The 27,954-nt window shown below is 42.3% G+C and overlaps 1 protein-coding gene across 5 annotated transcripts in view; it reads right to left on the minus strand.

Moving 5' to 3' along the window:
- Window positions 1-5,097: 5,097 nt before the first annotated feature.
- The window catches only part of LOC118387537 (zinc finger protein 618-like), a 39,088-nt gene continuing 16,231 nt past the window's right edge, over window positions 5,098-27,954 (minus strand). For 3 of the 5 annotated variants that reach the window (XM_035775994.2, XM_035775993.2, XM_035775992.2), the window contains 10 exons: window positions 22,208-22,297; window positions 20,128-20,211; window positions 14,789-14,878; window positions 14,521-14,616; window positions 12,827-12,904; window positions 12,363-12,407; window positions 11,863-11,946; window positions 11,583-11,660; window positions 10,773-10,943; window positions 5,098-10,584 (listed from right to left, as the gene is read on the minus strand). In XM_035775994.2, the coding sequence (XP_035631887.1) occupies window positions 8,954-10,584; window positions 10,773-10,943; window positions 11,583-11,660; window positions 11,863-11,946; window positions 12,363-12,407; window positions 12,827-12,904; window positions 14,521-14,616; window positions 14,789-14,878; window positions 20,128-20,211; window positions 22,208-22,297 (2,447 nt within the window). In that variant the 3' untranslated portion in view covers window positions 5,098-8,953. The remainder of the gene's footprint in view (window positions 10,585-10,772; window positions 10,944-11,582; window positions 11,661-11,862; window positions 11,947-12,362; window positions 12,408-12,826; window positions 12,905-14,520; window positions 14,617-14,788; window positions 14,879-20,127; window positions 20,212-22,207; window positions 22,298-27,954) is intronic. The other 2 variants (XM_035775995.2, XM_035775997.2) reach the window with 2 other exon arrangements.

The raw sequence follows: 27,954 nt of genomic DNA on the forward strand, positions 1-27,954 counted from the left end.
GGGATAAACAGTGAAAACAATAGCCTATCTACAATATACTTGGAGGTATTTCTTACAGCCTTGCATCCAAACCATGACAAACTACAGGTCTGAAGAGTTGTGTGACTACAATGTACAACCTTTGAACAAATCTACATTTGTAACATCAAAGAAATTAAGGATTGCGCCTTTGTGGCCACAGACTGAAATGCTCCAAACAAAAACATTTAAGCCAATCAACGTGCAGTACTCACAAAACCCCTCCCCCTCATCCCAACCAGGTCACCACTGACCTAATATCTTCCTTTCTATAGACAGATTGTGTTTTTAAATCAGCATTTAAAAATAAATACATGTCCTCTCAGGTCTTTCCCACAAACACTGATCCCAAATCACCATCCTTCGCTCTGGAGAGAACAGTCCTTATGGGGCTGATGTCAAAGGTCACAGAGGATCACTGATCAATAACCCCCTGGCTGATCGATCAGACTGCCTTTTCTTTTCTCTCCACCAACCAGATACAAGCTCACTGTATAACAAGAGAGCTGGGGATAGAACGAGACAGGGGAATGGGAGAGATGCCTCCTCCCTTCCTCCCTTAGAAGGATCCCTAAAGTATTTGAGTCTTGCTTTGACATTGTCAAGGACTAGGCATTGATGAGAGCGGTGCATCATGATGCACCTGCCTTGCCATGGAGTCCTGCTGTTTTTGTTGTAGAACTAAAAAAGGGGTCTTACAGGAGATGTAGCTCTCCAGTTGGTAATGATTTCCTTATGGCAAAAACACCCACATCTCCAGACATTTACACTTACTTGCTACGCTTCTCACCCAGATTAGATTGGTAGCCTATTTGTCTAACAGAGATATTCTGTACAGAGTAAGTGCCTGGGGCGAAATCCAACTAAAGCTGCAGTGGGTGTGTGTGTGTGTGTGTGTGAGTGTGTGTGTAAAATGAACATTAATCGCCAATAAGGCATTGATTTTAATGGAATAATCACACACATGAAAGATTTGGCATGTAATGAAGAGCCAGAAATCACCATTATCAAAGTAGATTTCTAACTAAAAATGGGGAGCTAGCCGATGCATATGGACAGAATTATGAAATGTGTCCAGATTCATTTTGAGTTTCCGATGATTGTCTAAACACTAATCAAAATAATCTGTCAGCTTTGATTATCAGAAAAGACAGATAAGGGCTGTTTTTCAGCATCTTTGCCAATACAAAATGCACAGGTTGTATTTTGAGGGCAGTGTTCTCGTTCCAAGAATGAATTATGCTCCTCAAAAGATTAATTGCAGAGCACCAGTAGTTACAAATCAGAGAAATAAGATGACGGAATAGGAAAGGCACTCATTGCTAAATCATTAATAATGAACTTGCATTACGTTGAGTCCAAAGCGGGACCCTAGGATGACATAATATGGACGGGAGCCAAGAGCTGGGCAGTTAAAGGTGGAAGGCATTAACCGCCCTCACTCCTCACAACACGGACGCTATCACGGAAGCAGACAAATCGCTCCGAGTGGGTTTCGGTCATCTTTCAGTTTTGCTGTCTTATAATATTAAAGTTTGAATTCTTTGAAGCAGACTTGTGTTATGACACAGGGGCCCATACATGAGTTCAAGTCAGATTCATCAAGAATTGAAAAGGCAATTCCACATTACAACTTCACTTTCATCATCTTCAGCCAATACCAATGTGTACATATATGAAAACAATGCATTTCAAAGTTATGTAGAAGAAAATATACATTTCTACCTGATGACAAAAAGTTTACATTTTAAAAATAGTGAATTTCAAAAACACTGAGATTGGCAGTGACATGGTGAACAAGAACATGGCAGGAATCCTGTATAGCTCAACAAAACAAGTAGTAAAAAAATGCTTGTGCATTTTCATTATTGTGTGTCATACTTGACTGACTCATTGACAGCAACTCACAATTACCATACATTCTTTCTACATAGAAAGACACACTACAAGCCAAGTGGCTGAATTCCATAACACATTTGCTTAAAATGGACCATTTCATATGCAGCACACCTCCAGTGACATGGGGAAGGGTAGGAAATTAGTTAACTTTCAAATGAAATGTTGATGAAGATTGGGGATATGATCTGTGCAGCTTTGGCCACGGAGACCTCAATTACGCTCACTCTCCTTCCTTGTCATCTCTATCTTGACATTCTCATTGGTTGTCAGACATCATGCAGGGAGCTAGCCCGAGTCCCCAAATTATGACTATGATTAAAAATGTAGAGATCACAGCTATATTTATAGACAGTTCAACCTGGACCTCACTTCACACACTGACCACAGTCATCATCCTCAAGCCAAGACCACTACATTATCCTCAAGCCAAGACCACTACATCATCCTTTCACACCTTCCGCTCACCTCCTTACTCTGAAATATTAACACCAGCATACTGTATTTTGGAGGGTGGGTTGGATGGGGGAAAGTAGCACCTGTGTATTTCATCACTGGACAGCGATAGACCTGTGTGCTTCCTCTCTAGAGAGTAGCTATTAGTGTTGATAGATACACCTTCATAATGTGTCCATTAGAAGCAGTGTCGATTGCAAACATGACAGTGATACCTGAATGCGGTGTCCTTATAGGACAAGACTGCGTAACACACTGCACCTCTGTCATTTGTTGTAGATGTACTGTGTGTAACGCCTGTATGCGTCTTCAGAAAGGACATCGACAATCTTTCTGCCTTACTGTATCGTCTGCAAAAAGCTAGTTGGATCCAGGCCAAGGTGTGTGTGTGTGTGTTGGAGTGCTGGGAGGGAGATGTAGGCAGGCAAGCAGGCAGGAAGGTACATTGGGTGCCTGTGAGGTCGGGGGGGGATAGGTGGAGTGTTAACAGGGGAGACACCTGACAGCAGTGGGGTGTATGCGCCCTGGCACTTCTGTACATTCATGTCACCGCGGATAAAGTCAGCACCTGTGAAGAAGAACTACAGCACTGCTGCCACGGTCAGGGACAGGAGGAGTTCTATATATTTTGGTTATTGTGTCCTCCTCGGTCTCCCTGTGCTCACTGAACAGACAGCTAGGGACAGGTGGGCACCGGTGGAGATGCCAGCACCCTTGTCATTGTCAGGCACATGGTATGAGATGCATGTACAGAACACAAGCTGAAGCTGTGGTTCTCGCTCTGCTTGGGTAACAGTCAAGAAGTCCACTTGGGATGTGACCTTGTGTGAGTCAAAGTGCCTCTCCTCTCCTTCGACTGGAGAGGCAGGATCTGGCTAACACTTTATTAGAAAATGACAATGGGGCACACGCTAGTGTTAGTAAGTTAGCGCAGATGATACTATTGAGTCACAGCCATGGTGGAGAGTGAGTGTGAAGGGCTAGTAGTGTTGTGTATTGTAGAAGACATGGCATAATGCCCAGAGAGAGTCATCAGATTAAACCAGTGTGTGGGCTGCTTATTTAATTAGACTTTGCACGGTACCGGGTGCAATAATAATCAGTTCTCATTCATCAAACTACTACTGGCTGAAAAAGAGAGTCATCTTACGTTTTTGTAGATGTTCACACAGAAGGAGTGCCTATATCCATCACACTTCCCTGATCCTGGCTTTCGGCTTTCACTCCTGTCTCCATGTATATGAAATATTAAATAAACACACACACACACACGCTGGACAGGGGCTGCAAAACAAAGCCAAAACAACTATGATTGGATGGCCCTCCGCTCTTGGCAGCAGTTTACCTGTTCAATAAATCTGCCTTCCGCTTCCAGTCCTGACATGCATGTCTAAGGGGGATCCATGCGCCTTTTCCTGCCCCATAACACACAGCACAGCTCAGCAAAGCCAAAGGTTACCTGGAGTTGGGCTATCTATCAACGTGTTCCCAGTTCACCCCTGAAGAATGGCTTGAGCTAAGTCGAGCTAAAGCCTGGTACTGCCACCTGCTGGCACAGGGAGTAAACAGGGGAACCCCTCAATCCCAGAGTCCTGGAAAACTAACCTCTGCCTGCCAATGTAATGAAGCACTAGCCGGTTAAAGTAGTTATAAAGCTACAGGTAGAGAGGTGCTAAAATTCATGTGAAAACACAAATTGTATGTGCACAACATACAGGTAACTGCCAAAATAAAAGTTAACACTTGAAAGAGGGATAAAGTATATTGAAAGCTGCAGTTTCCACACAGGCATGGTTCCTGAGTTAATTAAGTCATTAAACATCCCATCTTGGTATAAGAAAAGTTCTCAATCCAATTGAACACTTATGGGAGGTTCTGGAGCGGTACCCAAGACACCGTATTCCACCACCATCAACAAAAAAACACAAAATTATTGAATTTCTCATAGAAGAATGTGTTCCTTTATTTTGGCAGTTACCTGTATTTGGATACTACACCTAGAGAGAGCCGATCTGCAACAACTTCTCCCACTAGCGCATAATGGGACATAATTGTCTGAGTGGTGGGTCTTTTTTTTCCTCCATCTCTTTTCTTTCTAAATTACTTAAAATGAGTTTCCCAACACTTTGTGCTTTAAGCAAACATCCAACTGTGGTTAAACGGTGTGGAAAAACTCACCTTCAGCAGTGGGGCGGGGAGGGAGAAGGGGAGACAAAGATGGGCGCATGTGCTGTGAATTAGCTTTCGCGGGTAGGCTTGTGGTGGAAGTAACCTTGGAAACCAGCACGGGTGTTTCTGCATGGCTGCAGTCTGCAGTGCCTCAGGGGCTCAGTGACCCGGGTGCGAAGGGAGGAAGAAAGACAGCAGGCCGAGACACACACACTCCCCCTCTCACCAGTGGCCCCCGGGGAACCCTTGCACGCACCTCCAACCAACCAGCCTCTCTGTAAGGCCTCACTCTCTTTCTCCTTGCAAGTGAGTCTTCTCTCTCACTCTGCCTTTATGTAAGGCCTATTCGCCCCCTCAGTCTCACTCAGCCACTGTGTAAGGCCTTGCTCTCCCTCTCCATGTGGGAGCCCTCTCTTTCTATGCCACTGAAAAGCAGCCACCAGTCTCATCATGTTCATATCTGAATGGAGGGGCTAACTAACTTGGTCTATATGTTAAGAGCCCTTTCTGTCTTTTACACACACTCTACTCAATGCATGGACACTGCACAGCCAGAGGTTAATTTCAGCCAGTTTATTCACACAGCACATACTACAGTGGGTAATGTATTTCATAACATTGTACAGCGCTGTCACGCCTGACAAAAGACTCTTGATCCTATCAGTAGTATAAAAATAGTGTCACTACAAAAGTATAAATTAAGCCTACCGATAAGACAACTCAAATCCACAAAAATGGAACAAAACTATTTGCCAAAGCGTGATAAAATGACAAATTATGGAATCAAAATAAACTTGAAATATTTTTTTTTTTGCAGCCCAGCAGAGTATAAAAAGAAAAGAATGACAAGTCTCCATAAAATAACACAACAGACTATTCTCAATTCCAATTGAGCATCAAAAATTGTGAACATGAGGGAAAGACTATTCATGTTAGCCATCTTGTATTTACAATTAACATTTGCATCTTCTTTCAACACACCTAATGGAAAAAGATTGCGACCTGTGTTCCTGTGAAGCCATAGGTTAGCAGCATTTTTTATTTTTATTCTTTTAAGTTTGAATTGAGTTCTCTATAACAGTATTTAGCTTGAGTTGTGAGTATCAAAACCTTTGAAATGCTAGTTTATAAAAAGAGGTATGGTGTTATCAACGATGCTCCCCATTTCTGCAACACTTGCTCCCTCTAGTGGAATAAAACAGCAGTTCTCTTGTATTTACATACTGCTACCCCTGAAAGGAGTACGTCAAAGTTGCCCCTAGACTGAGCTAAAGTCAGTTTGTGCCTTTGCCCCTAATGTTTAAAGCTAGGATTTTTGGAGGTTAAGCAGATCTTAGATCTGTGCCTAGGAGCAACTTCTAACCCCCTGAAACTGTTCCGTCTTAGAAGAAACACACTGGCTTATATGATAGAATAGATCAGTACTCTAATATTGATTACATGCATATCTTGTAATAATTCTAATCTTACCAAAGAAAGCGTATGAGACAATCGTAGTAGTAGTATTGGAGATACCGACATCAACGACCGACTGGGTGTTCAGGATCATTTTTTGCTTGAAATCCTAATTTAAGATCTACAGGTAAAATCCATTCACTACGGTTGCAAAAAAAAGAAGAGACCAAACTAAAACACCAATTTCAGTTCCATTATCTATATGCTACACTTACTATTTGATCATATTGGACATATCCAAAAATCATCATGTCGGACAGACCAGAGCCTTTACTGCATGTCCTTCAGTCATAGAATTTGAGGTTACAAAAAAGCACACCACTGCTTTGGACAGAGGAAAGTTAAGTCTGAACTATCTATACTGAATGGGAAGGTTATCGAGATGTACCTCGGTGTGTCACACTCACTTCCAATATAGCATTGGTCAAGCCATTTGAGATGTTATGCACATTCCAACTAATTTGTGCAAGTTTGTACAAAGGCAACAACGATTTCACACACTCGACTCCTAAATTAGAAAGTGTCTCTCTGAACGGAGGACAGACAAAATTCAAGTGCGGGGAAGGTTGAACATACATTGGCAAAACATTTAATCCTTCAATCAAAATCATAAACAAATCCAGTGCATTAATTAAAAGCATGAAACCATAACAGCCACACCAGTACGTTTCTTTGGACTATTTGCTTTTGGATAAATTAACACATGGGTCTATCTTTGATGTAAAAAGTACAAACAACAAATGAAGTCTAAGAAAGACTAATAAATATGAGAAACTGACATAGTACATAAAGACACATGATGCTTGGTGTAGTGGAAGACGGTCTAAAAACAACATGGCTAAAGACAATTGAGGACCAGACTGAAAGACACCACAATGAAAAAGTAGAAAGATGCCACTAACAAGCCAGGGGCAATCAGACCAACGAGTTCCCAAACATACCCACCCCAACTGTCAAGTCATTCAGTATAGTCACTCAGTAACACAGTGGAGTTGAATCGCAACATTGTCCAAAACGAATCTGAGGCCAGGCCATACACAACCACCGGAGGCCACGCTCGCCTTAAGCTGACCATACATCATGCGATTATAAACTGGGATTTTGCCACAATTTGGGATCCACTACAATCGCAGGTAAATCGTGATGTTGTAAGCTCCAACCAAGATGCCGTAGGTCGCATAATGTGATTGGGTGCGATTATGGGTTTTGCACAGTCCCGATCCACATTTTAGGTCCCGATTATTTTGCTGCACAAAATTTTCTGTCGTATCTTGCGTAGTGAGGGGGGTGCTACAATGTGACTTGCAACTTGTCCTCCGTTGCTCAGCTACAGCCACATAGTAGGAGGTGGCCATGACACATCTGGAAATAGGACAAGGAGGGGTCTAGACATGACACAATGTGAGCAAACTGGTGTAATGTGAGCACACCTGTCGCAGACATCAGGGTGACAAGATTATGCAGACAATTTGCATAATGTGAGTGGGCCAACGACGTAAAGACTTGTATCGTTGTCTAATGTATGCATGCCTAGCTTAGTCCTTCAAGTAGTTACTAAAGTCAGACAACTTTAAGCCATGGATGAAAAGAAGGCAATTTGATCATGTGAAGGCATGATGTTGACTATGACGTCTAAGGTCAGAAGTAACCTCGCCTGGTAACACAGTGCAATAAAGTGAGACTTGAAAAGTGTGTGTGGTTAAAATCGAGGAGAGAGCGGTCCTGTGATCCCATGTAGCTTGGTTGGCAGAGCATGGCACTTGCAATGCCAGGACTGGGGGTTCGAGTTCCACGGGTGACCAGTATGAAAAAAAAAAAAAAAAATTATACAAATGTATACACCCAGTACTATAAGTCGCTGTGGATAAGAATGTCTGCTAAATGAATTATATGTCAATGTAGAGAGCCGCTACAGCTGTATTACATGGGACATTTTAAAATATCTAAATAAAATGTTATCACATTGACCATATTACTTTTGGGAAACCCAGTCGAGTCGGAGTTCGGGCATATGCCTTTGATATGTGAAAACCATTTATAAGATGCATACTTTCAGATTTTCTGAACTTACTTCCTTGTTTAAATTACTTGCGCTGCTCATGCTTTGAAGTCCACTATGTAGGGAAGAGGATCTAACTAATGGTTAGATGGTGATGGAAACAGACCAGTCAATTAAAACCAGTGCTTGTTTCATCTGCTCCTGCCATAGACTTCCAATCAAGTCTCATTCTGAGGCGCTGTGAAACCATACTGCTCGACAGAAGCAGAGCCGGCTGGTGGACGAGACTAGGCTAGAAGTGATTCAGCGAAAGACAGAGAAAGTTCTTTAAGGCTCAACTAATAATAGAGGTTACTAGCTAGCACCATATGCAACACCCTTAACATCCTTGACATTTATCCTAGGACTTTTAAGCCATTCAACTGCTGATAATTCTTGGTTGTTGCATTTGGCACTAACCAGATCAGCATCTTGAGAATATCCCCCTATTCCTCACCTTCTGGAACAGTATCCAACCAGTCCAGGTGTTTGATAAAATAAAACATCCCATGGGGGATTCGAACCTACGCCGCAAGTTGTGACAATTGTCAGGAACCAGACGCTCTACACTGTGAACTAGCTAGTTACTAACTTGCCTGTGGACTTCTGGCAAGGACGCTTTCGTGAAAATGTGCTAGATCACATCCAACTATGTCAATGATTTGAATTGGCCGATACAGAATCTTTTACATAATTTAATGATGTGCTCAGCTGGTTGACCTCAGCATCATAACTAATTGTGCCAGGTTGGCCTATGAGAAATGCTAGCAGCTAGCCATTTTAGACAACAGGTATAAACCTTGGGTCGAAGCAAAAGTTTACGAGTATGGCCCCTCAGGGTTCCCCTATCCCTATGTAGATGGTCTGTATTCATTGGTGGAGAGGTCATGGTTAGGTCAGCGTTGGTGGTCAGGCTAACGTTCAGGCCATGTTGGAGCGCAGGAAGATGAGTTTGCTCATCTCCTCAGTGGTGACCTGCTGTCTCCTCTTCATGGCCAGGCTCTGCTCACAGACACTCACACACTCGCTGCGGATGCCCACGGCGGGCACGGCCAGCAGCCACAGTGCTAGGCGTGCCAGTCTGGGGAAGCGGTCACCCACCACGGTGCTCCAGTAGTGGAAGAGGTCTGGGGTGGTGCCCTGGAGGAGTGGTTCAGCCAGATACTGGAAAACCTCCTGTCTCACCTGGGTCTGGCTTTCATCTGACGATGCCTCCGATGACACAGCTACTACCCCTCTGGTGTTCACTCCACCCCCGGGGACGTTCACTCTAAGCCGTTTGGGTGTTGAGGGTCCATCCACATCCTCACCTCCGGACCCCCCACCAGTGGCTTGCCCCCCATCGTGGGGGTCTGTGGCCATCTCGCAGGCGCGGGCGATGATCTCCTCATGCTGGTAGGCCGGGACGGGACGCAGCTTCAGCTGAGGATCCAGGACCATGGCTACCTGGTGGGCTTTCTCCACCTTAAAGTTCTCCTTCAGGGCTTCCAGGAAGTAGTGGCAGAGCTTGCTGGCGGTCCCCACCTCCCCAGCCTTGGAAGTGAACAGTTTCTCCAGTCGCAGGTAGACAGGTAGCACCTGCTGCAGCGTGGGCCTCCTCTGACTGCTGAGCTCCAGGGCGGCAAGGCGTAGAGGGGCCAGCAGGCAGGCCAGCGTCCCCAGCAGGTGTTTGTTGAGGCCCTGCAGCGTAGAAGCTGTGGCCTTGCTCCTCCCGTATGCCTCACATATCTGCTCAAAGTGGGCATGCACCTGAAGCAGGGCCTCAGCCGTGCGGTCCCAGCAGGGAGGGGTGGGGCTAGGCCTGGGGGGAGAGGAGGGGTTAGACGTGCCCTCGTCGATAGTGGCACTGGTGGAGTCGTCACATAACAAGAGGCTGGTGGAGGCAGCAATGTCACGGCAGGTAGCCAGCAGCTCAGTCAATTCGTGGAGCCCCCGCGCCTGCAGGCTGCGCTTCCCAAGCACCGCCTGGACCACTACACCCAGCGAGCACCCGGCGCATCGCAGACACACCCTCCCCCGCCCACCTCCACCCAGCGGCGAGCCCCCCACTCCCGACACCCTCGGCTCAGTCACGTACACCGTGCGGATGTCCGACATGACAAACTCCGACAGCACGTTCTGGGTCCACTGGTGTACCTGCTCAGGTCCCTCCCTCAGGTCTGCCTCCTTGACACCTAGAACATAGCGTTTGAGCCTGGATCCCTCCACCTGGTAGGCTGTCAGCACTAGGCAGGCGTCAGGCCCCACTGTCTGGGAGTGGCAGGTGACGGCGATGCCCAGTGAGGTGTTGGAGCCCAGGGCGCAGGTCACCTTCACCTTGATCTGGTTGTACATGCGGGGAAGCTGGCGCAGGGCCAGTGAGCTCATGTTGCCCAGGGCTTCGCGGGTGGAGTAGGCACCGTGGCGGGCGCCCGTGTCCACTAGAGTCTGGGCCAGCTTCAGGAAGTCCTTGCTGTTGAGCATGTTGAGGACGCCCAGGTCTGTACACATCACCCTGAGGAGACGCTCAGCCACCTGCTGCCTTTCCTTCTCTGGTAGTCCACCACTGTTCTCTGTGGATAGAGAGAGGCATAGGAGAGGAGCAGTGAGAGGAGGAGAGAGTGAAAGGAGAAATAGAAAAATAGATGGAAAATGAGGTAGAGGAGAACGAGTTTGAGTGCGTTTTCATAGGCAGTGTGGCCTAAGTGTGTTCATTCATAAGCAGCATGACTATGACATTCATGAATAGTAGCCTACTCACGGTTGGTGTAGTGGTTTCTCTGTGTTGGCTGGGGCTGAGCCTGTATCTGGACTTGAACTATTTGAGCTTGGGCCTGATGCTGGGGCTGGGGGGACCTCCACAGTTGGTCCTGTGAGGCTGGGCCTGGTGATGTCTTTGGAGACCCCCCTTTGGTGTGGTTCTCATTATCCGCTGGGGGGATAGAGGGTTAGCATTCTGTGATAGAGAAGGTCCACAGCTAAAAGTTGGTTAATTGCTAATAATAACATGAGGTTGGCTAAAGGGTTAACTAATGACTAATTGTTAATGGGCCAGCTAGCAACGAGCTACAATGGATTTAGCTAAAAGTTAATAACCAGAGGGTTGGCTATTGGCTACTAGCTCGAAAGTTAACAGATAGTTACATAGGGTTAGGAAACAACCACTAGCCTCTAATAGTGGCTACACATTATAAAACAACAGGGGTGAAATGGTTGTAACAAAGAGCATACTCAATTTAATATGCAAAAAATTAAATTAGAAAATGCAAAAATCAAAGTGTAGATGAAAATATCCCTTCTCTCTCCTAGGAATTTGTGCGTTTTAGCTTGGAGTGCTGTACCAGCAGCTATTTCGGCCACCTAATTTGGCTGAGCTTTGTGCAAAGGAATAAGCAATTCCAATAGCTGGAAATACAGTATCTGAAGTATTGAGCCATTACAACAGTACATTTCCACTTCTGCTGAAAGCCCCTCTCCAACCCATTTGACTGACAGTGTTACACTTTAGTGTTACACTTGGGCTACAGCCAGTCTGGTGCTGTATCTGTCCCTCGAGGTGCAGGTAACTCACCAGCGTGGGACTGCATGTGCTCCAGCAGGTTGTTGTAGAACTGGAACGGGATGCCACAGGCGCCACATGTGTAGGGTTCTAGAAACACAAGGCCCAGAAAAAAGGGTTCCCGTATTGTAACAAGAGCACATCCACTGTGGACCTGCCCAGTCTATCCCCTGAGTGGTCCAAGATCTAGGCCACTGTGACAAGATGTTTAATTTTAACACATATAAAACACATGTTAAACCTACTTAATATCATCTATCTATGCCATTGAGGAGTGATTGAGTCTTCCTACCTAGAGACTTGGTCTCTGCCACTGTCGCCTTGTCTTTGGGGTTTTGGGGGCTGTAGGCCCGGATTGTTCTGAAGCACTTTGTGACTAATGCATTTGCAAAAAGATGTAAATAAATAAACATCATTTGATTGCTTGCCTAATTTAATACCTTTTTCTTGACATTTCCCAACTGGCTTGTCAATAGTAACAGGTTTTTGCTGAAGGGCACAGAAGCAGTATGGCCAGCTGGAGTAATGTATAAGTCATCTGCTGCCACGACAACACTAAAAAAAACAGTTATGCCAACATAGTCTCTTCCAATTCACCATGGAGTAACCTGCCCAAATCCAAACCTTCACATCAACTACTACAGGATCACAAACAATTACAAAATGGAGGTGCAAGTGTGACAAGCCCAAATTAACAGGGAGACTGAAGAAATGACAAGTGAGTAGGAAAACACGGAGAGGGTGAAATGGTCACATTTGTGTTCAGGCAGGCAGCGAGAGAGGTGGACTCACTCTGTGATGCAGGGAACGAACCGGCCACCAGGGGGCTTGGAGTACCTGAGGGAGAGCGTGAGAAAGTGACATCACAGACATTGCATGGATTTTTAGATAAGATTCCCTACTTGTCACCAATTTCAGAGTGTGCAATTGTTCTCCTCCCCTTGTGGAGTTAAAAGCATTCGATTGATGTAAGCATTGGCTAAAGAATGTTACCCCATATTTCTAAGCCAATCAATTATTTTGTTTATCCACAAGGGGGAGAAAATGAGTGTGTACTTCAGGGAGAGGGGTAGAGAATCAGACCAAGGCCTCAATTTGAATGTGCTTGGACACTAAACCAACACTCACACTCCTGTCTGATTCACTCTCCATCTACCGCAGTGTTCTACCCAGGTCTCAGTAAGAACACATCTGTGCAGAAAGACATTCATAAAACACACAGGCACACAGCTTATGAGAAGTGCCTCGGTGCTTACCGCTTGAGTTCTGGGAACTGTTGGTGTCCACCAGGCTGGACAGGGTCTTGCTTTCCATTTTCCGACTAAAGGGACTGTCTGTGAAAGATAAACAATGTTTGAACTGACAAGGAAAAAGGAAAACCATGGCGTGCTCCCGAAACATTTCCTACCTGGTGCGTAGAACCAGTTAGTCCACATACACTAAAAATACCTGAGTGCAGACCTACTGTATTTTTTGAGTGACTGACAACACATGGGTGAAAAGCAGGTGGATACATATCATACAATAGTATTGGATATTGACGCTATAGATGATTTCCGAAGCCTACACAATACCAATCCATAGTGAAACACTCACTATACTCTGTATTGAATTCTATCATGTCCTTGGTATGATTCACTCCCTTTTCTTCACAATTTTTTTCAAATAAAATGAGAATTCACCCATAGCGTTTAAATATGGGTCCGAGTACTCCTCTCCACTCTCTCTTTTGACCCATATCTGTGCGCTAGGAGAGACTGTCAAGCTTTAAATAGCTCTCCATAGACAAACTGCTCAGTGGAGAGAGATAGGAACTGATCAGGTGAGCGATATGATAGATAAGAGGCGCTAAGGCTGCGTTTCAGATTACGGCAGGAGATTGTAGCCTTGGTTTATGGCTGGGATGGGGACTACAATAAATGTGAACTCCTCATGAGGGGCTGCAGTGCCCCACCCCAACCCACCTGTCCAGCGGCCCCCATCTTAATAACATCGGAGAGAAAAAAGTGAAAATGTTAGTTTAAATGCAAGTTTTGCCATGGGGCGGAGAGAAGATTTTGCAATTGTATAACTAATTTCATGTAATTCTACTCATTCTGCCATGGGGCAAAGATAAATGTTTGACGTTTTTAATATGACATCACAGTGAGAGTGGCTAATAAAATCAATGTGGGCCCCGGTAATTTGACCATGAATATTACAAGTTTAGATACAGTGCCTTCAGAAAGTATGAATAACTTCTCCATGCTCAAAAAAAAAGCAGACATTCAATATTTAAATATTTTTTACCCAGCTACCAATAGGTGGGGTTGAGGGGAATAGTTCCGCGGGATTTTTTAAATATATTTTTTTTTACCTTTATTTTACTAGGCAAGTCAGTTAAGAACAAATTCTTATTTTCAATGACGGCCTAGGAACAGTGGGTTAACTGCCTGTTCAGGGGCAGAACGACAGATGTATAGTGTATAGTATTTGGTATGGACGGCTTCTGGTTTGATAAGTGGACATTTTATTTTAATTTTTTTTTTTATATCCACACATTTTGAAAAGACGAGGGCATTCTTTGATAGACTTACTTGCTGTTGAACTCTCCTGCATTAAAAAAAAAATTAGTACTGATTTACTCTTCATTTTGCATATCGCTTTTAGCCGTTTTACATGTCCTCACGGTTACTAGTCCAACACTAACCACTAGGCTACCCTGCCGCCCACACTTTTACAGTGATGTCAAATGATGTTACAGCTTAGATACAGTGCCTTCACTGTTTGTGGGGTTTGATTGAACCTACCCACGATTTGGGTAAATTTGCAAGTCTATTTGATGGTCTAAAAGTTTACACCTTTCAGTGGTATACATTATACTGTATTCGTTCACGCGCAGTGATTGCTAAAGTCTCAGTTGTGAGAGTGCAAGCTGCTTAAGCACAGATCCCAGGCCAGTTCTCCATACCTGTTTCTAATTTAGTAGCACTGAATTTGCTAACGTCCATGTTTCCATCCACACTTCCACGTGATCGAGGCGACTTCATATTATCAAAGGAGAAATCTGTGGGAAGAGAGTTGTCATTATCATCAAATAAATAGTGGTTCATTATTTTACTTTACATGAACCAATGAGAAGTGATTTGAGGACGCCAGTGAGTTTGATAGGTAAGAGAGGGAGGTTATTGACTACAACAGACGACTAGTCCCTTTTGTACACCTGTGAGATGACTTACTCATTGGTTGGTGAAGAGCCACATGCTCCTGGTATGGGTTGAAGTACTTATACTGCTTCCCACAGAACTCACACTCGTAGCTTCCCGTTTCTGTGGGGGACAATGAGAAAAAGTGGTTACATAAAATATCACATTTGCATGCGATAAATCTACAAAATCTCATTCTGCAATGTTAAGAGTAGCATCCTTGGTGGTTCACTGAAATGGTTTCCTTCATTTTCAATAGTTGGGACATTGATAGACATCTAAATAATATGTTATTACAGTCATAAATTATATGTACTAATTATACCCATCTTGAGAGCAAAATTGCATTGCAATTTAAATGAGGACAAAACTACATTTCCTTAACACACTGCAAAAGTAGGATTTCAGATATTAAAAAAACTACTTTGAATACAAATAAAATATACAGTACCAGTCAAAAGTTTACACCTAGTCATTCAAGGATTTAAATTATTTTTAACATTGTAGAATAGTGAAGACATCAAAACTATGAAATAACACATGGAGTCATGTAGTAATCTGAACCAAAAATAAATATATTTTATATTTGAGATTCTTCACCCTTTGCCTTGAGAGCTAGGCTCACTCTTGGCATTGTCTCAACCAGCTTCATGAGGTAGTCACATGGAATGCATTTCAATTAACAGGTGTGCCTTGTTAAAAGTACATTTGTGGAATTTCTTTCCTTCTTCATGCATTTGAGCCAATCAGTTGTGTTGAGACATGGTATGGGTGGTAAACAGAAGATAGCCCTATTTGGTAAAAGACCAAGTCCATATATGGCATGAACAGCTCAAATAAGGAAAGAGAGTCCATCATTACTTTAAGACATGAAGGTCAGTGAATCCAGAAAATTATGAACTTTGAAAGTTTCTTCAAGTGCAGTCGCAAAAACCATTAAGCGCCTATGATGAAACTGGCTCTCATCTAGAATTAGTTTAACACTTGTTTGGTTACTACATGATTCCATATGTGTTATTTCACAGTTGATGTCTTCACTATTATTCTACAATGTAGAAAAAAGAAAAATAAAGAAAAACCCTTGATTTTCAAAAAAAAAAAAAGGTTTTGGTTTATCTTCCTCTAAAAACATTATAAATAACAAACGGTCTTTATTTACCAGTGTGAACGAGTAATAGCCCCTCTATATAAAAGGGAGTTTCTGAAACAGAGTCCTTTGCTGATGTGATGAAGAAACGGAATGAAAGTCCAGCGAGGATTTGTCAGTGAGTGACTCACTCATTCATGGCTTTGGATCAAAATACATAAGTATCAACATTCTTTCTGATAGTCTTAATTAATAAATGTTTTTACCAAATTCATCTGCTCATGTGTGTAATCTGCTCATGTGTGTGTTCAATCATTTGTGACATTGTGGTTACAGTGAAGAATGTAAACAAAACCCTATTCGTAATGAATAAATCAGATGCGTGTTGCAAGCTTCATTTTTCCTTATTTTATTTTGCACTAATTTTATATCCAGCACCCGCATAACTCTCCACCTCATGGCCTCAAACTGCACCATTTTGTTTCTCTCCATCGCCCACACCCACTTTAAAAACATTTGGACAATAGAGCATTTAAAAAGGCTGACATTGTTTGATTCTAATACTTCTGACAGCCAAAATTCTATCGTCACCCATAACTTTTGGATTTAACATTCCCAGAAGGCAGGGATTATTACAACCTACTGCAGGCCTAAAACCTATGGGTTTAACCTTCTGAATTAACGATTATATTGAAGATAGTAGTCAGTTAATGAGTTGTGGGATTATTATTATGATGATGATTATTTTTATTATTCCTGCATTATAATTATAGAAATGCCCCTAAGAAATGTATAATCTTAGAGAATATCTAACTCAATATCACATACCAGATTTGCCCTAATGAAAAATGCCCCTTAGATATTAATTTAGAATCCTCCAATCCTCAATTTAATTAGATCTACAGGGACATATTATTGATCTACAAGTATTTTCATTTAGAAACTGCCCCATAATGAGTTCCGAGAACCGTGTCATACCAATTATTATTGGATTATTCACCATGGCAACCACTTGTTAGTATAAGATTGAAAATGATGTGCATTAACCTTTTTATCAAATTCCATTATATATTTGTGCCACTGTAGATGCTGTGTTTTTATTTATAGTAGTGATGGACAGCTGAAGGCATTTTTGTTTTTCACAAGTGTAGCAAGCTGTGAATTCTGCAAACAATGATTCCATGATGGGCTATTAGCAGGACAATAGACTTCATACTTTTACAAAAAGGATAGTCTAGTAGCTCGGCTAGGTGTGAAAAGAAAATCCCCGCAACTTGCAATGTATTAAGTACTCTAAAGTTGTACATTTCTAACTCCAAACCTCATGCAACTGCAAAATGTTGGATAAAGCATATACTGTACAGTATTTGTTCATCAACATCTTCATGCTTTTGTTAATAAAATTATAAAACCACTTTCAAAATGCAGATGTTTATTTCAACTATCAGCAGGAAACTAGGGAATAAATGGCACTGAATAGTGCCATATTTTCATAACGGAAACACTTAGGCCTACATCGGTTACAATAAGAAAGGTTTTTTCATGAAATAGAAACACCATAATATTAATCAAATGAATTAAGCTACAAAGCGAAATTCTGAGGGTAGCAATACGGGCTACAGCTGATGCATTGGCGGAGAGCCAGGCGTCATTGGCGGAGAGCCAGGCGGCATTGGCGGAGAGCCAGGCGGCATTGGCGGAGAGCCAGGCGAAAAATTACACTTTGAAGATTGCGAAGAACAAAATTGAGTCACAATCCATTCCAGGCACACCGGTGAGCTCTCAGCAGGACAAAAGACTTGCCGAGTTTAGGGACTTTAAATGTACAGTATTAATGAATGTTTGCGAGGCATGTCAATTCTCCCATCTCTTTTGCATAGCCCACCAAATGCACTGTTTTCTAACCACATCTGGATGGCTCCATAACAAATTACTATGGGAATAAAATCACTGAATGACAGCGCATGGGGACTGGTCTTTAAAAATCAGATTTTTATGTGGAAATGTAAGGATTATTTTGCTCTTCACTCGCAGTTACTTAATAGCCTAAGCCTACTCCAACCGGTCACGTTGTACAGCACCATATTTTCGTTGTACAGCACCATATTAACTCAAACCCTTAATTAAACCACTTTAGCTGTGATTGTAAAATTAATCAAGGCTCCCTTTGTTATTTAGTTTTATAACTAAAATGCTTGACTGTATTTAAAGACATGGATGACTTGTATGCTGTGTGATGACATGCACAAATTAATGATTGATATACTGTATATTTAAGTAGGCCTTGCTGCAAATAAGTTACGCTAAAACAGCTACAGTAAGAAATGCATTTGTTTTTCTTGGAATAGAAAACCCATAATATTCATCAAATTATCAAATGAAAAAAATCTGTCCCATATAGTCTGTGCTATTCAAGGCTCCCTTTGACTCATAGGCCACCAGCTCCAAGTAATTTCTATAACTTAGCGTCTCAAAGATGCCCTCTGGTGGGCAAACTAGTACTACCATTAATGGGAACAATGGCTGACAAATAACATGCCATAGAATTTTGCAGCAGCCTGCAAGCAGTACGCCAACTTTTATAGGAAGAACCACTGTGTGTGTGTGTAGAGATATATTTCTCTACATAGATATATCTACATATCTCTGTCTATATATCTCACACACAACATTTCAAAGTATGGGGTCACCTAGAAATGTCTGTTTTTGAAAAGGATTTTTTTTTTGCCCATTAAAATAGCATCAAATTGATCAAAAATACAGTGTAGACATTGTTAATGTTGTAAATGACTATTGTAGCTGGAAACGACAGATTTTTTATGGAATATCTACATGGGCGTAGAGGCCCATTATCAGCAACCATCACTCCTGTGTCCTAATGGCACGTTGTGTTAGCTAATCCAAGTTTATCATTTTATAAAGGCCAATTGATCATTAGAAAACCCTTTTGCAATTATGTTAGCACAGCTGAAAACTGTTGTTCTGATTAAAGAAGCAATCAAATTGACCTTTTTTAGACTTGTTGAGTATCTGGAGCATCAGCATTTGTGGGTTCGATTACCAGCTCAAAATGGCCAGAAACAAATAACTTTCTTCAGTCTATTCTTGTTCTGAGAAATGAAGGCTATTCCATGTGAGAAATTGCCAAGAAACTGAAGATCTCATACAATTCTGTGTACTACTCCCTTCACAGAACAGCGCAAACTGTCTCTAACCAGAATAGAGAGTGGGAGGCCCCAGTGTACAACTGAGCTAGAGGACAAGTACATTAGGGTGTCTAGTTTGAGAAACAGATGCCTCACAAGTCCTCAACTGGCAGCTTCATTAAATAGGACCCGGAAAACACCCGTCTCAATGTCAACAGTGAAGAGGCGACTCCGGGATGCTGGCCTTCTAGGCAGAGTTACAAAGAAAGAGCCATATCTCAGACTGGCCAATAAAAAGAAAAGATTAAGATGGGCAAAAAGGACACAGACACTGGACAGAGGAAGATTGGAAAAAAGTTATGGACAGACAAATCTAAGTTTGAGGTGTTCGGATCACAAAGAAGAATATTCGTGAGACGCAGAAATTAATGAAGATGCTGGAGGAGCGCTTGACACCATCTGTCAAGCATGGTGGAGGCAATGTGATAGTCTGGGGATGCTTTGATGGTGGTAAAGTGAGAGATTTTTACAGGGTAAAAGGGATCTTGAAGAAGGAAGGCTATCACTCCATACCCTGTGGATGGCGCTTAATTGCAGCCAATTTCCTCCTACAACAGGACAATGACCCAAAGCACGGCTCTAAACTATGCAATAACTATTTAGGGAAGCAGTCTGCTGCTATTCTGTCTACAATGGAGTGGCCTGCAGTCACCGGATCTCAACCCTATTGAGCTGTTGTGGGAGCAGCTTGACCGTATGATACATAAGAAGTGCCCATCAAGCCAATCCAATTTGTGGAAGGTGCTGCATGAAGCATGAGGTGAAATCTCTTCAGATTATCTCAACAAATTAACTAGAATGCCAAAGGTTTGCAAGGCTGTAATTGCTGCAAATGGAGGATTCTTTGACACAATTCATATTTCAATTAAAAATCATTATTTATAACTTTGTCAACGTCTTGACTATATTTCCTGTTCATTTTGCTACTCATTTCATGTATGTTTTCATGGAAAACAAGGACATTTCTAAGTGACCCCAAACTATTGAACTGTAGTGTATATAAAGCAAAGTACGATGTGCCCAGTCACAAACCCCTAATCTGCCAAGCAACAGTAGACCAGCATACAGTGCAGCCTTACTTGGCCCTACTTTCTGGAAGGGTTCCACTGGCTCCTCCTCCTTGACGTCTTCCACAGGTCCTAGAACAACCTGCTCGTATGGGTCTGGGGTGAAAGGGGGGGGCGACAAATATATATGGAGAGAAAGAGGTCAAGTTAATTGACAGAGGTTACTTTATTTAAAGCAGCAGTAACCATGAGTGGAAGTTAATGAAATCGTTTTTTTTAGGGCAACAATGATACTTATGCTTACATGCTGACCAGACCGCTCAGGTCGCATGCACAAGCGTTTCAAAATAAATGTACACATGCATGTTATTCAATCATGGCGCCAACAAGCGTCAGCGTTGCCAGGCGCAAAAATAGAAGTCGCTTTTATTTGTGACGCAGAACGCGATTCAAGTCCTGCCTCTCCCACTCCTTATTGGCTTTTGGAAGCATATACACACGTGCCATCTCCTCTTTGGTTATACCCACGTGGGTGATTGATAGATGAACTTGAGGTCAGTTGTGGTAATGCACATAATTATGAAAGTTGCCAATAGTCATATAAAGTTCAAAGAAGAAAAAGCCTGGAAGGAGGAGCGATGACTAGAAACGACTCAGCTGACCGTTTTATGTGTGGATTAATTGTCGGAGTAGAGGACCTTGTGCATTTCAGGTAAAATAACTCAATGTTTATATCCCGGGACAAATTAGCTAGCAACAATGCTAGCTAGCTAAATAGGACAAATTAGCTAGCAACTGCAAGCTAGCTAGCTAAATTGCCATAAGTCTCCAAATTAATATAATTGGTTCAGAGTTTATTTTGATATTTCAACCTGCGTGTTGTGATTGCGTTTGGTGTGGGGGGATAAAATCTATTTGCGTCCGGTATACAGTACATTTCCACAACACGATAATTTGGATAGCCACGTTAGCGTTGCCATCAGGTAGGTGCTAGAAAGCAGGCTAGGCAGTGCTAGGTATTAACAGCCAATCCACTAGGGTCTGGAAAACCTTAGTGTATTTGGCTTTTTCAGCAACACCCATTGCACAGATGTATAAAAATTGAGCACACAGCCATGCAATATCCGTAGACAAACATTGGCAGTATAATTGCCTTACTGAAGAGCTCAGTCGCTTTCAACATGGCACCTACATAGGATGCCACCTTTCCAACAAGTCGGTATGTCAGATTTCTGCCCCGGTCAACTGTAAAGGGAAACAGGTAGCCTAGTGGTTCGAGCATTGGGCCAGTAACCAAAAGGTTGTTGGATCGAAATCCCCAAGCTGACAAGGAAAAATCTGTTATTCTGCCCCTGAACAAGGCAGTTGTTCCCCAGTAGGCTGTCAATGTAAATAAGAATTTGTTCTTAACTGATTTGCCTAGTGAAATAAAGGTTACATTTAAAAATAAAAAAAAGCTGCAACACTCACTACCGAGTTCCAAAAGCAATGTCAGCACAAGAACTGTTCGTCGGGACCTTCATAAAATGGGTTTCCATGGACGAGCAGCTGCACACAAGCCAATGATCACCATGCCAAGCGTCGGCTGTAGTGGTGCAAAGCTTGCTGCCATGGGACTCTGGGGAGTGGAAAAGCGTTCTCTGGATTGACAAATCACGCTTCACCATCTGGGAGTCCGACGGACAAATATGGGTTTGGCAGATGCCAGGAGAACGCTACCCCAACTCATAGTGCCAACTGTAAAGTTTAGTGAAGGAGGAATAAATGGTCTGGGGCTGCTTTTCCCCCCACACCTTAGTTCCATTGAAGGAACATTTTAACGGTTCAGCATACATTCTAGACGATTCTGTGCTTCCAACTTTGTGGAAGGCCCTTTCCTGTTTCAGAATGAGAATGCCCCCATTTACAAAGCGAGGTCCATACAGTAATGGTTTGTCGATATCGGTGTGGAAGAACATGACTGTGGCCTCCAAAGAGCTGACCTCAACCCCATCGAACACCTTTGGGATTAATTGGAACGCCGACTGCAGTGCCAGGTCTAAGGCAGAACAAGCTACCATTCGAATCCAAACAGACAAAGAATAGAAAAAGGCCTAGTAGGAATGCAATAAAGGAGAGTAAATGAGAAGAGGGTAGGTAGGTAGTCAGTTACCGTCCACAGCGTGCAGGTCGCGATGCTCCTGGAAGCAGCTGTAGTATTTGTACTTCTTCCCGCAGATGTCACAGGAGTAGCGGAAGCTATCTGCATTCGGATACACAGAGATCGCATTGTCTGGTCTGTGGCACACTGGCATTCAATGACATCACATCCTGCTGGTCATAGTATAGCGCACAGCACCGATTTGTTTCATTTCACTCAGTAAGGTATAAAAACCAGTGGATAGTTCGCTGTGTTATGGGTCCATTGACTTTGCTTGTGTGTAGTGTTGGCATGTAGACCTACTCTTACTAGGGATGGAATCAACACAGTTGAGTATTGCAGTATTTTTTATAACATATCAAGTCTGACTCAAAGTACAGATTCTCAAAAATTGGCAGGTAGTTAGTTGGCTGTAACTGCGCCAAGACTTCGGTATTTCTCATCTTATAGCTTAGACTAGTCTTTAAAAAAAAGAAAGAAATAGTGAGACAAAATGCTTTCAGCACTTTTATTTCCATGACTCCCAGCATGTATTATTGCTCTCTCTTGTACCTGATAAATTGTGATATGATAGGTATTGCCATTCTGTATGTATCGGCATCAAAATATTGTGATAATATTGTATAAGGGGGTCTCAACCAATTCCCAGCCCTATGTCTTACTGGAAAAATGATTAAGATGGTGTTTTGGCTGGATGATATGGCCTAAAAATAATATGTCTTATTCCCCCCCAAACTTATGGGCGATTCACAATACGTGTCGATTTTTTTGTAATGTTCTCTCTAAATAAGCTATACTGTATAATTAAAAGGTCAAATACACTGCGTTTCAAACAGTCAAGAGTAATATATTGAATTCAGGGTTTGTGACATTATATAGGGTAAATATAAGCCTTCCACAACCATAAGACCCAATCATAATATATTTTGTATCATCATAATACAGTAGTTTAACCTGATTTTTTTGCAATAATCACCGATCTGGCTTTCAAGTCGGTCTATGAAAATGACCTTTTTGTTACAAATTCAACCACGCAGAGTGCACATTCACTAATAATAACTCACTTTTTATAGAAAATGAGCACAGGTCTCAAACAATTTTCAAGCACAAGCCCACGAGCTAGTGAGTAGCCAGCTAACCTTAATATTTCAAGTTTAGCTAACTGGGATCTATCGGCACACCATTCTGTCTGTCTCCAACTGTTTGAACAACATGCTGGCCTGTCCACTTTGTTCAGATGTTGAAATCAAGTGGCTTAGCTACCTTATTTCTCAGAATGAGAATGAGTTGCCAACTCCTTATAAAGTGTTTTATGCTTATTGCTCATTTATAAAAACAGACTAGACAGCTAATATAAGAATCCTTGACTAAAATGCTGCGAGCGGATCATGGTACAGCAATGGGCACAAGACAAACTGAGCATTGATTTCCCAGAATCAATGTTCATTGATACTACCGTTTTAGTATTGTCTGCTCTGCGAGCAATTTAAGGAGCTGAGACCCAATAAAAAGGGTATGGTTCAAAAAGGTAACTTCTCTATTACAGTAAAATAATGTCTCTGTGTTTGTGTCCATGTGACCCATCCCGTTGGACCAAACCTCAACTGCAAATAACGAGCTGAAACAGCTTGTTAGAGGTGAAGAAGTGACAACTTTGTTGTGAGTGGCAGGGGCTTGTTGTGTGTGTGTGTGTTTTAACAGAGAGGAAGAGGTTTCACTCTCGCCAAAATCTGTCCAAAGACAAGCCCAATACGTTTCTATGGGTTTATTTTGGACGTAAGCTTGTTGCCTGCCTTCCCACCTTTGGGACAATGACTCCCATTGTTAGGGCGGAGACATGAGCATCTCATCATTATATATAGATCTCTGTGTAAATTGGAGGATGAAGGCCTTTGGAAATGGACCAGTTCCGTGATGGACCTGGTGCTTTTTCACCCAGACCCGATATGCATAAATCAATTTCTTTTCAATATTTTGAGCGTTTATATAATTTTTTTCATTTTCAGGGTGTGTTGCAGCACCCTCAAAACCCCTACGACGATTGACAATGCTGATGGCAAAGCAACAAAACACTTATATTGTAGCTGAAGTGTAAGGGACAATGAAGTTGTCAGTCATACAGTAAGGTTAGTTGTCAGTCATACAGTAAGGCTAGTTGTCAGTCATACAGTAAGGCTAGTTGTCAGTCATACAGTAAGGCTAGTTGTCAGTCATACAGTAAGGCAAGTTGTCAGTCATACAGTAAGGCTAGTTGTCAGTCATACAGTAAGGCTAGTTGTCAGTCATACAGTAAGGTTAGTTGTCAGTCATACAGTAAGGCTAGTTGTCAGTCATACAGTAAGGCAAGTTGTCAGTCATACAGTAAGGCAAGTTGTCAGTCATACAGTAAGGCAAGTTGTCAGTCATACAGTAAGGCAAGTTGTCAGTCATACAGTAAGGCTAGTTGTCAGTCATACAGTAAGGCTAGTTGTCAGTCATACAGTAAGGCTAGTTGTCAGTCATACAGTAAGGCTAGTTGTCAGTCATACAGTAAGGCTAGTTGTCAGTCATACAGTAAGGCTAGTTGTCAGTCATACAGTAAGGCTAGTTGTCAGTCATACAGTAAGGCTAGTTGTCAGTCATACAGTAAGGCTAGTTGTCAGTCATACAGTAAGGCAAGTTGTCAGTCATACAGTAAGGCTAGTTGTCAGTCATACAGTAAGGCTAGTTGTCAGTCATACAGTAAGGCTAGTTGTCAGTCATACAGTAAGGCTAGTTGTCAGTCATACAGTAAGGCTAGTTGTCAGTCATACAGTAAGGTTAGTTGTCAGTCATACAGTAAGGCTAGTTGTCAGTCATACAGTAAGGCTAGTTGTCAGTCATACAGTAAGGCTAGTTGTCAGTCATACAGTAAGGCTAGTTGTCAGTCATACAGTAAGGCTAGTTGTCAGTCATACAGTAAGGCTAGTTGTCAGTCATACAGTAAGGCTAGTTGTCAGTCATACAGTAAGGCTAGTTGTCAGTCATACAGTAAGGCTAGTTGTCAGTCATACAGTAAGGCTAGTTGTCAGTCATACAGTAAGGCATAGTTGTCAGTCATACAGTAAGGCTAGTTGTCAGTCATACAGTAAGGCTAGTTGTCAGTCATACAGTAAGGCTAGTTGTCAGTCATACAGTAAGGCTAGTTGTCAGTCATACAGTAAGGCTAGTTGTCAGTCATACAGTAAGGCAGTTGTCAGTCATACAGTAAGGCTAGTTGTCAGTCATACAGTAAGGCTAGTTGTCAGTCATACAGTAAGGCTAGTTGTCAGTCATACAGTAAGGCTAGTTGTCAGTCATACAGTAAGGCTAGTTGTCAGTCATACAGTAAGGCTAGTTGTCAGTCATACAGTAAGGCTAGTTGTCAGTCATACAGTAAGGCTAGTTGTCAGTCATACAGTAAGGCTAGTTGTCAGTCATACAGTAAGGCTAGTTGTCAGTCATACAGTAAGGCTAGTTGTCAGTCATACAGTAAGGCTAGTTGTCAGTCATACAGTAAGGCTAGTTGTCAGTCATGTAAGGCTAGTTGTCAGTCATACAGTAAGGCTAGTTGTCAGTCATACAGTAAGGCTAGTTGTCAGTCATACAGTAAGGCTAGTTGTCAGTCATACAGTAAGGCATCAGTCAGTAAGGCTAGTTGTCAGTCATACAGTAAGGCTAGTTGTCAGTCATACAGTAAGGCTAGTTGTCAGTCATACAGTAAGGCTAGTTGTCTCATACAGTAAGGCTAGTTGTCAGTCATACAGTAAGGCTAGTTGTCAGTCATACAGTAAGGCTAGTTGTCAGTCATACAGTAAGGCTAGTTGTCAGTAAGGCAGTTGTCAGTCATACAGTAAGGCTAGTTGTCAGTCATACAGTAAGGCTAGTTGTCAGTCATACAGTAAGGCTAGTTGTCAGTCATACAGTAAGGCTAGTTGTCAGTCATACAGTAAGGCTAGTTGTCAGTCATACAGTAAGGCTAGTTGTCAGTCATACAGTAAGGCTAGTTGTCAGTCATACAGTAAGGCTAGTTGTCAGTCATACAGTAAGGCAAGTTGTCAGTCATACAGTAAGGCAAGTTGTCAGTCATACAGTAAGGCTAGTTGTCAGTCATACAGTAAGGCTAGTTGTCAGTCATACAGTAAGGCTAGTTGTCAGTCATACAGTAAGGCTAGTTGTCAGTCATACAGTAAGGCTAGTTGTCAGTCATACAGTAAGGCTAGTTGTCAGTCATACAGTAAGGCTAGTTGTCAGTCATACAGTAAGGCTAGTTGTCAGTCATACAGTAAGGCTAGTTGTCAGTCATACAGTAAGGCTAGTTGTCAGTCATACAGTAAGGCTAGTTGTCAGTCATACAGTAAGGCTAGTTGTCAGTCATACAGTAAGGCATAGTTGTCAGTCATACAGTAAGGCTAGTTGTCAGTCATACAGTAAGGCTAGTTGTCAGTCATACAGTAAGGCTAGTTGTCAGTCATACAGTAAGGCTAGTTGTCAGTCATACAGTAAGGCTAGTTGTCAGTCATACAGTAAGGCTAGTTGTCAGTCATACAGTAAGGCTAGTTGTCAGTCATACAGTAAGGCTAGTTGTCAGTCATACAGTAAGGCTAGTTGTCAGTCATACAGTAAGGCTAGTTGTCAGTCATACAGTAAGGCTAGTTGTCAGTCATACAGTAAGGCTAGTTGTCAGTCATACAGTAAGGCTAGTTGTCAGTCATACAGTAAGGCTAGTTGTCAGTCATACAGTAAGGCTAGTTGTCAGTCATACAGTAAGGCTAGTTGTCAGTCATACAGTAGGCTTAAGCATCTGGAATCTTCTTTGTGCCTGCCTGAACATACAGCTGAAATTGTCCCAAAGCCAACCCTTAATTCACGTCGACTTTAGTGTTCCTTCCATTTTCTATGCGCATTAGCAACTCACAAAAAAAAAAAAACCTAGCCAAGTGATCACAACTCTTCTCCCTACATTCTCTTTTCCCTCAGTTACGAGTCTCATTCAATTTCGATCCGACCACTACATTCCTTGCCAAATCACAACAGATTTATCAGTCTAGGGACATACTTTGTTTCATGGTTAACAAAAGCCTGTCCACCAAGTAGAAGGTCACAAATCAAATACAAAGTAAATACATGGCAAATGCAGGTATCTACTGGTTAAAACTGAAGGATTTGAGCTTTCTAATGCTGTTAAACTGCATGTCTCAAGTCCCATTCTAAAAAGGAAATGACACGTTGCTGAAACAGGAGTAAAGGGTGTAAAGGAGTAAAGGAAGTGTTTTTGAAGAGAAAGACGCACCTGTTTCAGTAGTGAGTCACGGCTCAAATGGCACTTGCAGTCTTTCAATTAGCAAATTACCTCGCAACTCAAGTAGGCCAATGACAGTGGCTGCATTTCAACGATAATCATTTCTGTAATTAACACTTTTTTCCAACTGTTAATGACAATGTGCTTATAGAATTTTAAAGATGCATATCCCCTCTTACTAACCTTATAGGAATTGTAGCGTTAGGTAGTAAGGCTGGGCGGTATGCAGATTCAACTCATCATACTGTCCTTCTCTCATACCGGGATATACATAATTACCAGCTTAGTATACAAGGGGGCACCAAAAGGGACAAAAAAAAAAACATTGGGCATCTATTACCAGAATGCTACCAAGTAAGAGAACATTTCAATAGAGGCTGCTAGCTAAATATTCTAACAAGCGCAAATGAAAATAAAGAAATTGAAAAGACTGATAATACAACTCATGAAGTTATACCTG

The sequence above is a fragment of the Oncorhynchus keta genome, chromosome 13 (assembly GCF_023373465.1).
Source record: "Oncorhynchus keta strain PuntledgeMale-10-30-2019 chromosome 13, Oket_V2, whole genome shotgun sequence".
In the NCBI taxonomy this organism is placed as follows: Eukaryota; Metazoa; Chordata; class Actinopteri; order Salmoniformes; family Salmonidae; genus Oncorhynchus; species Oncorhynchus keta.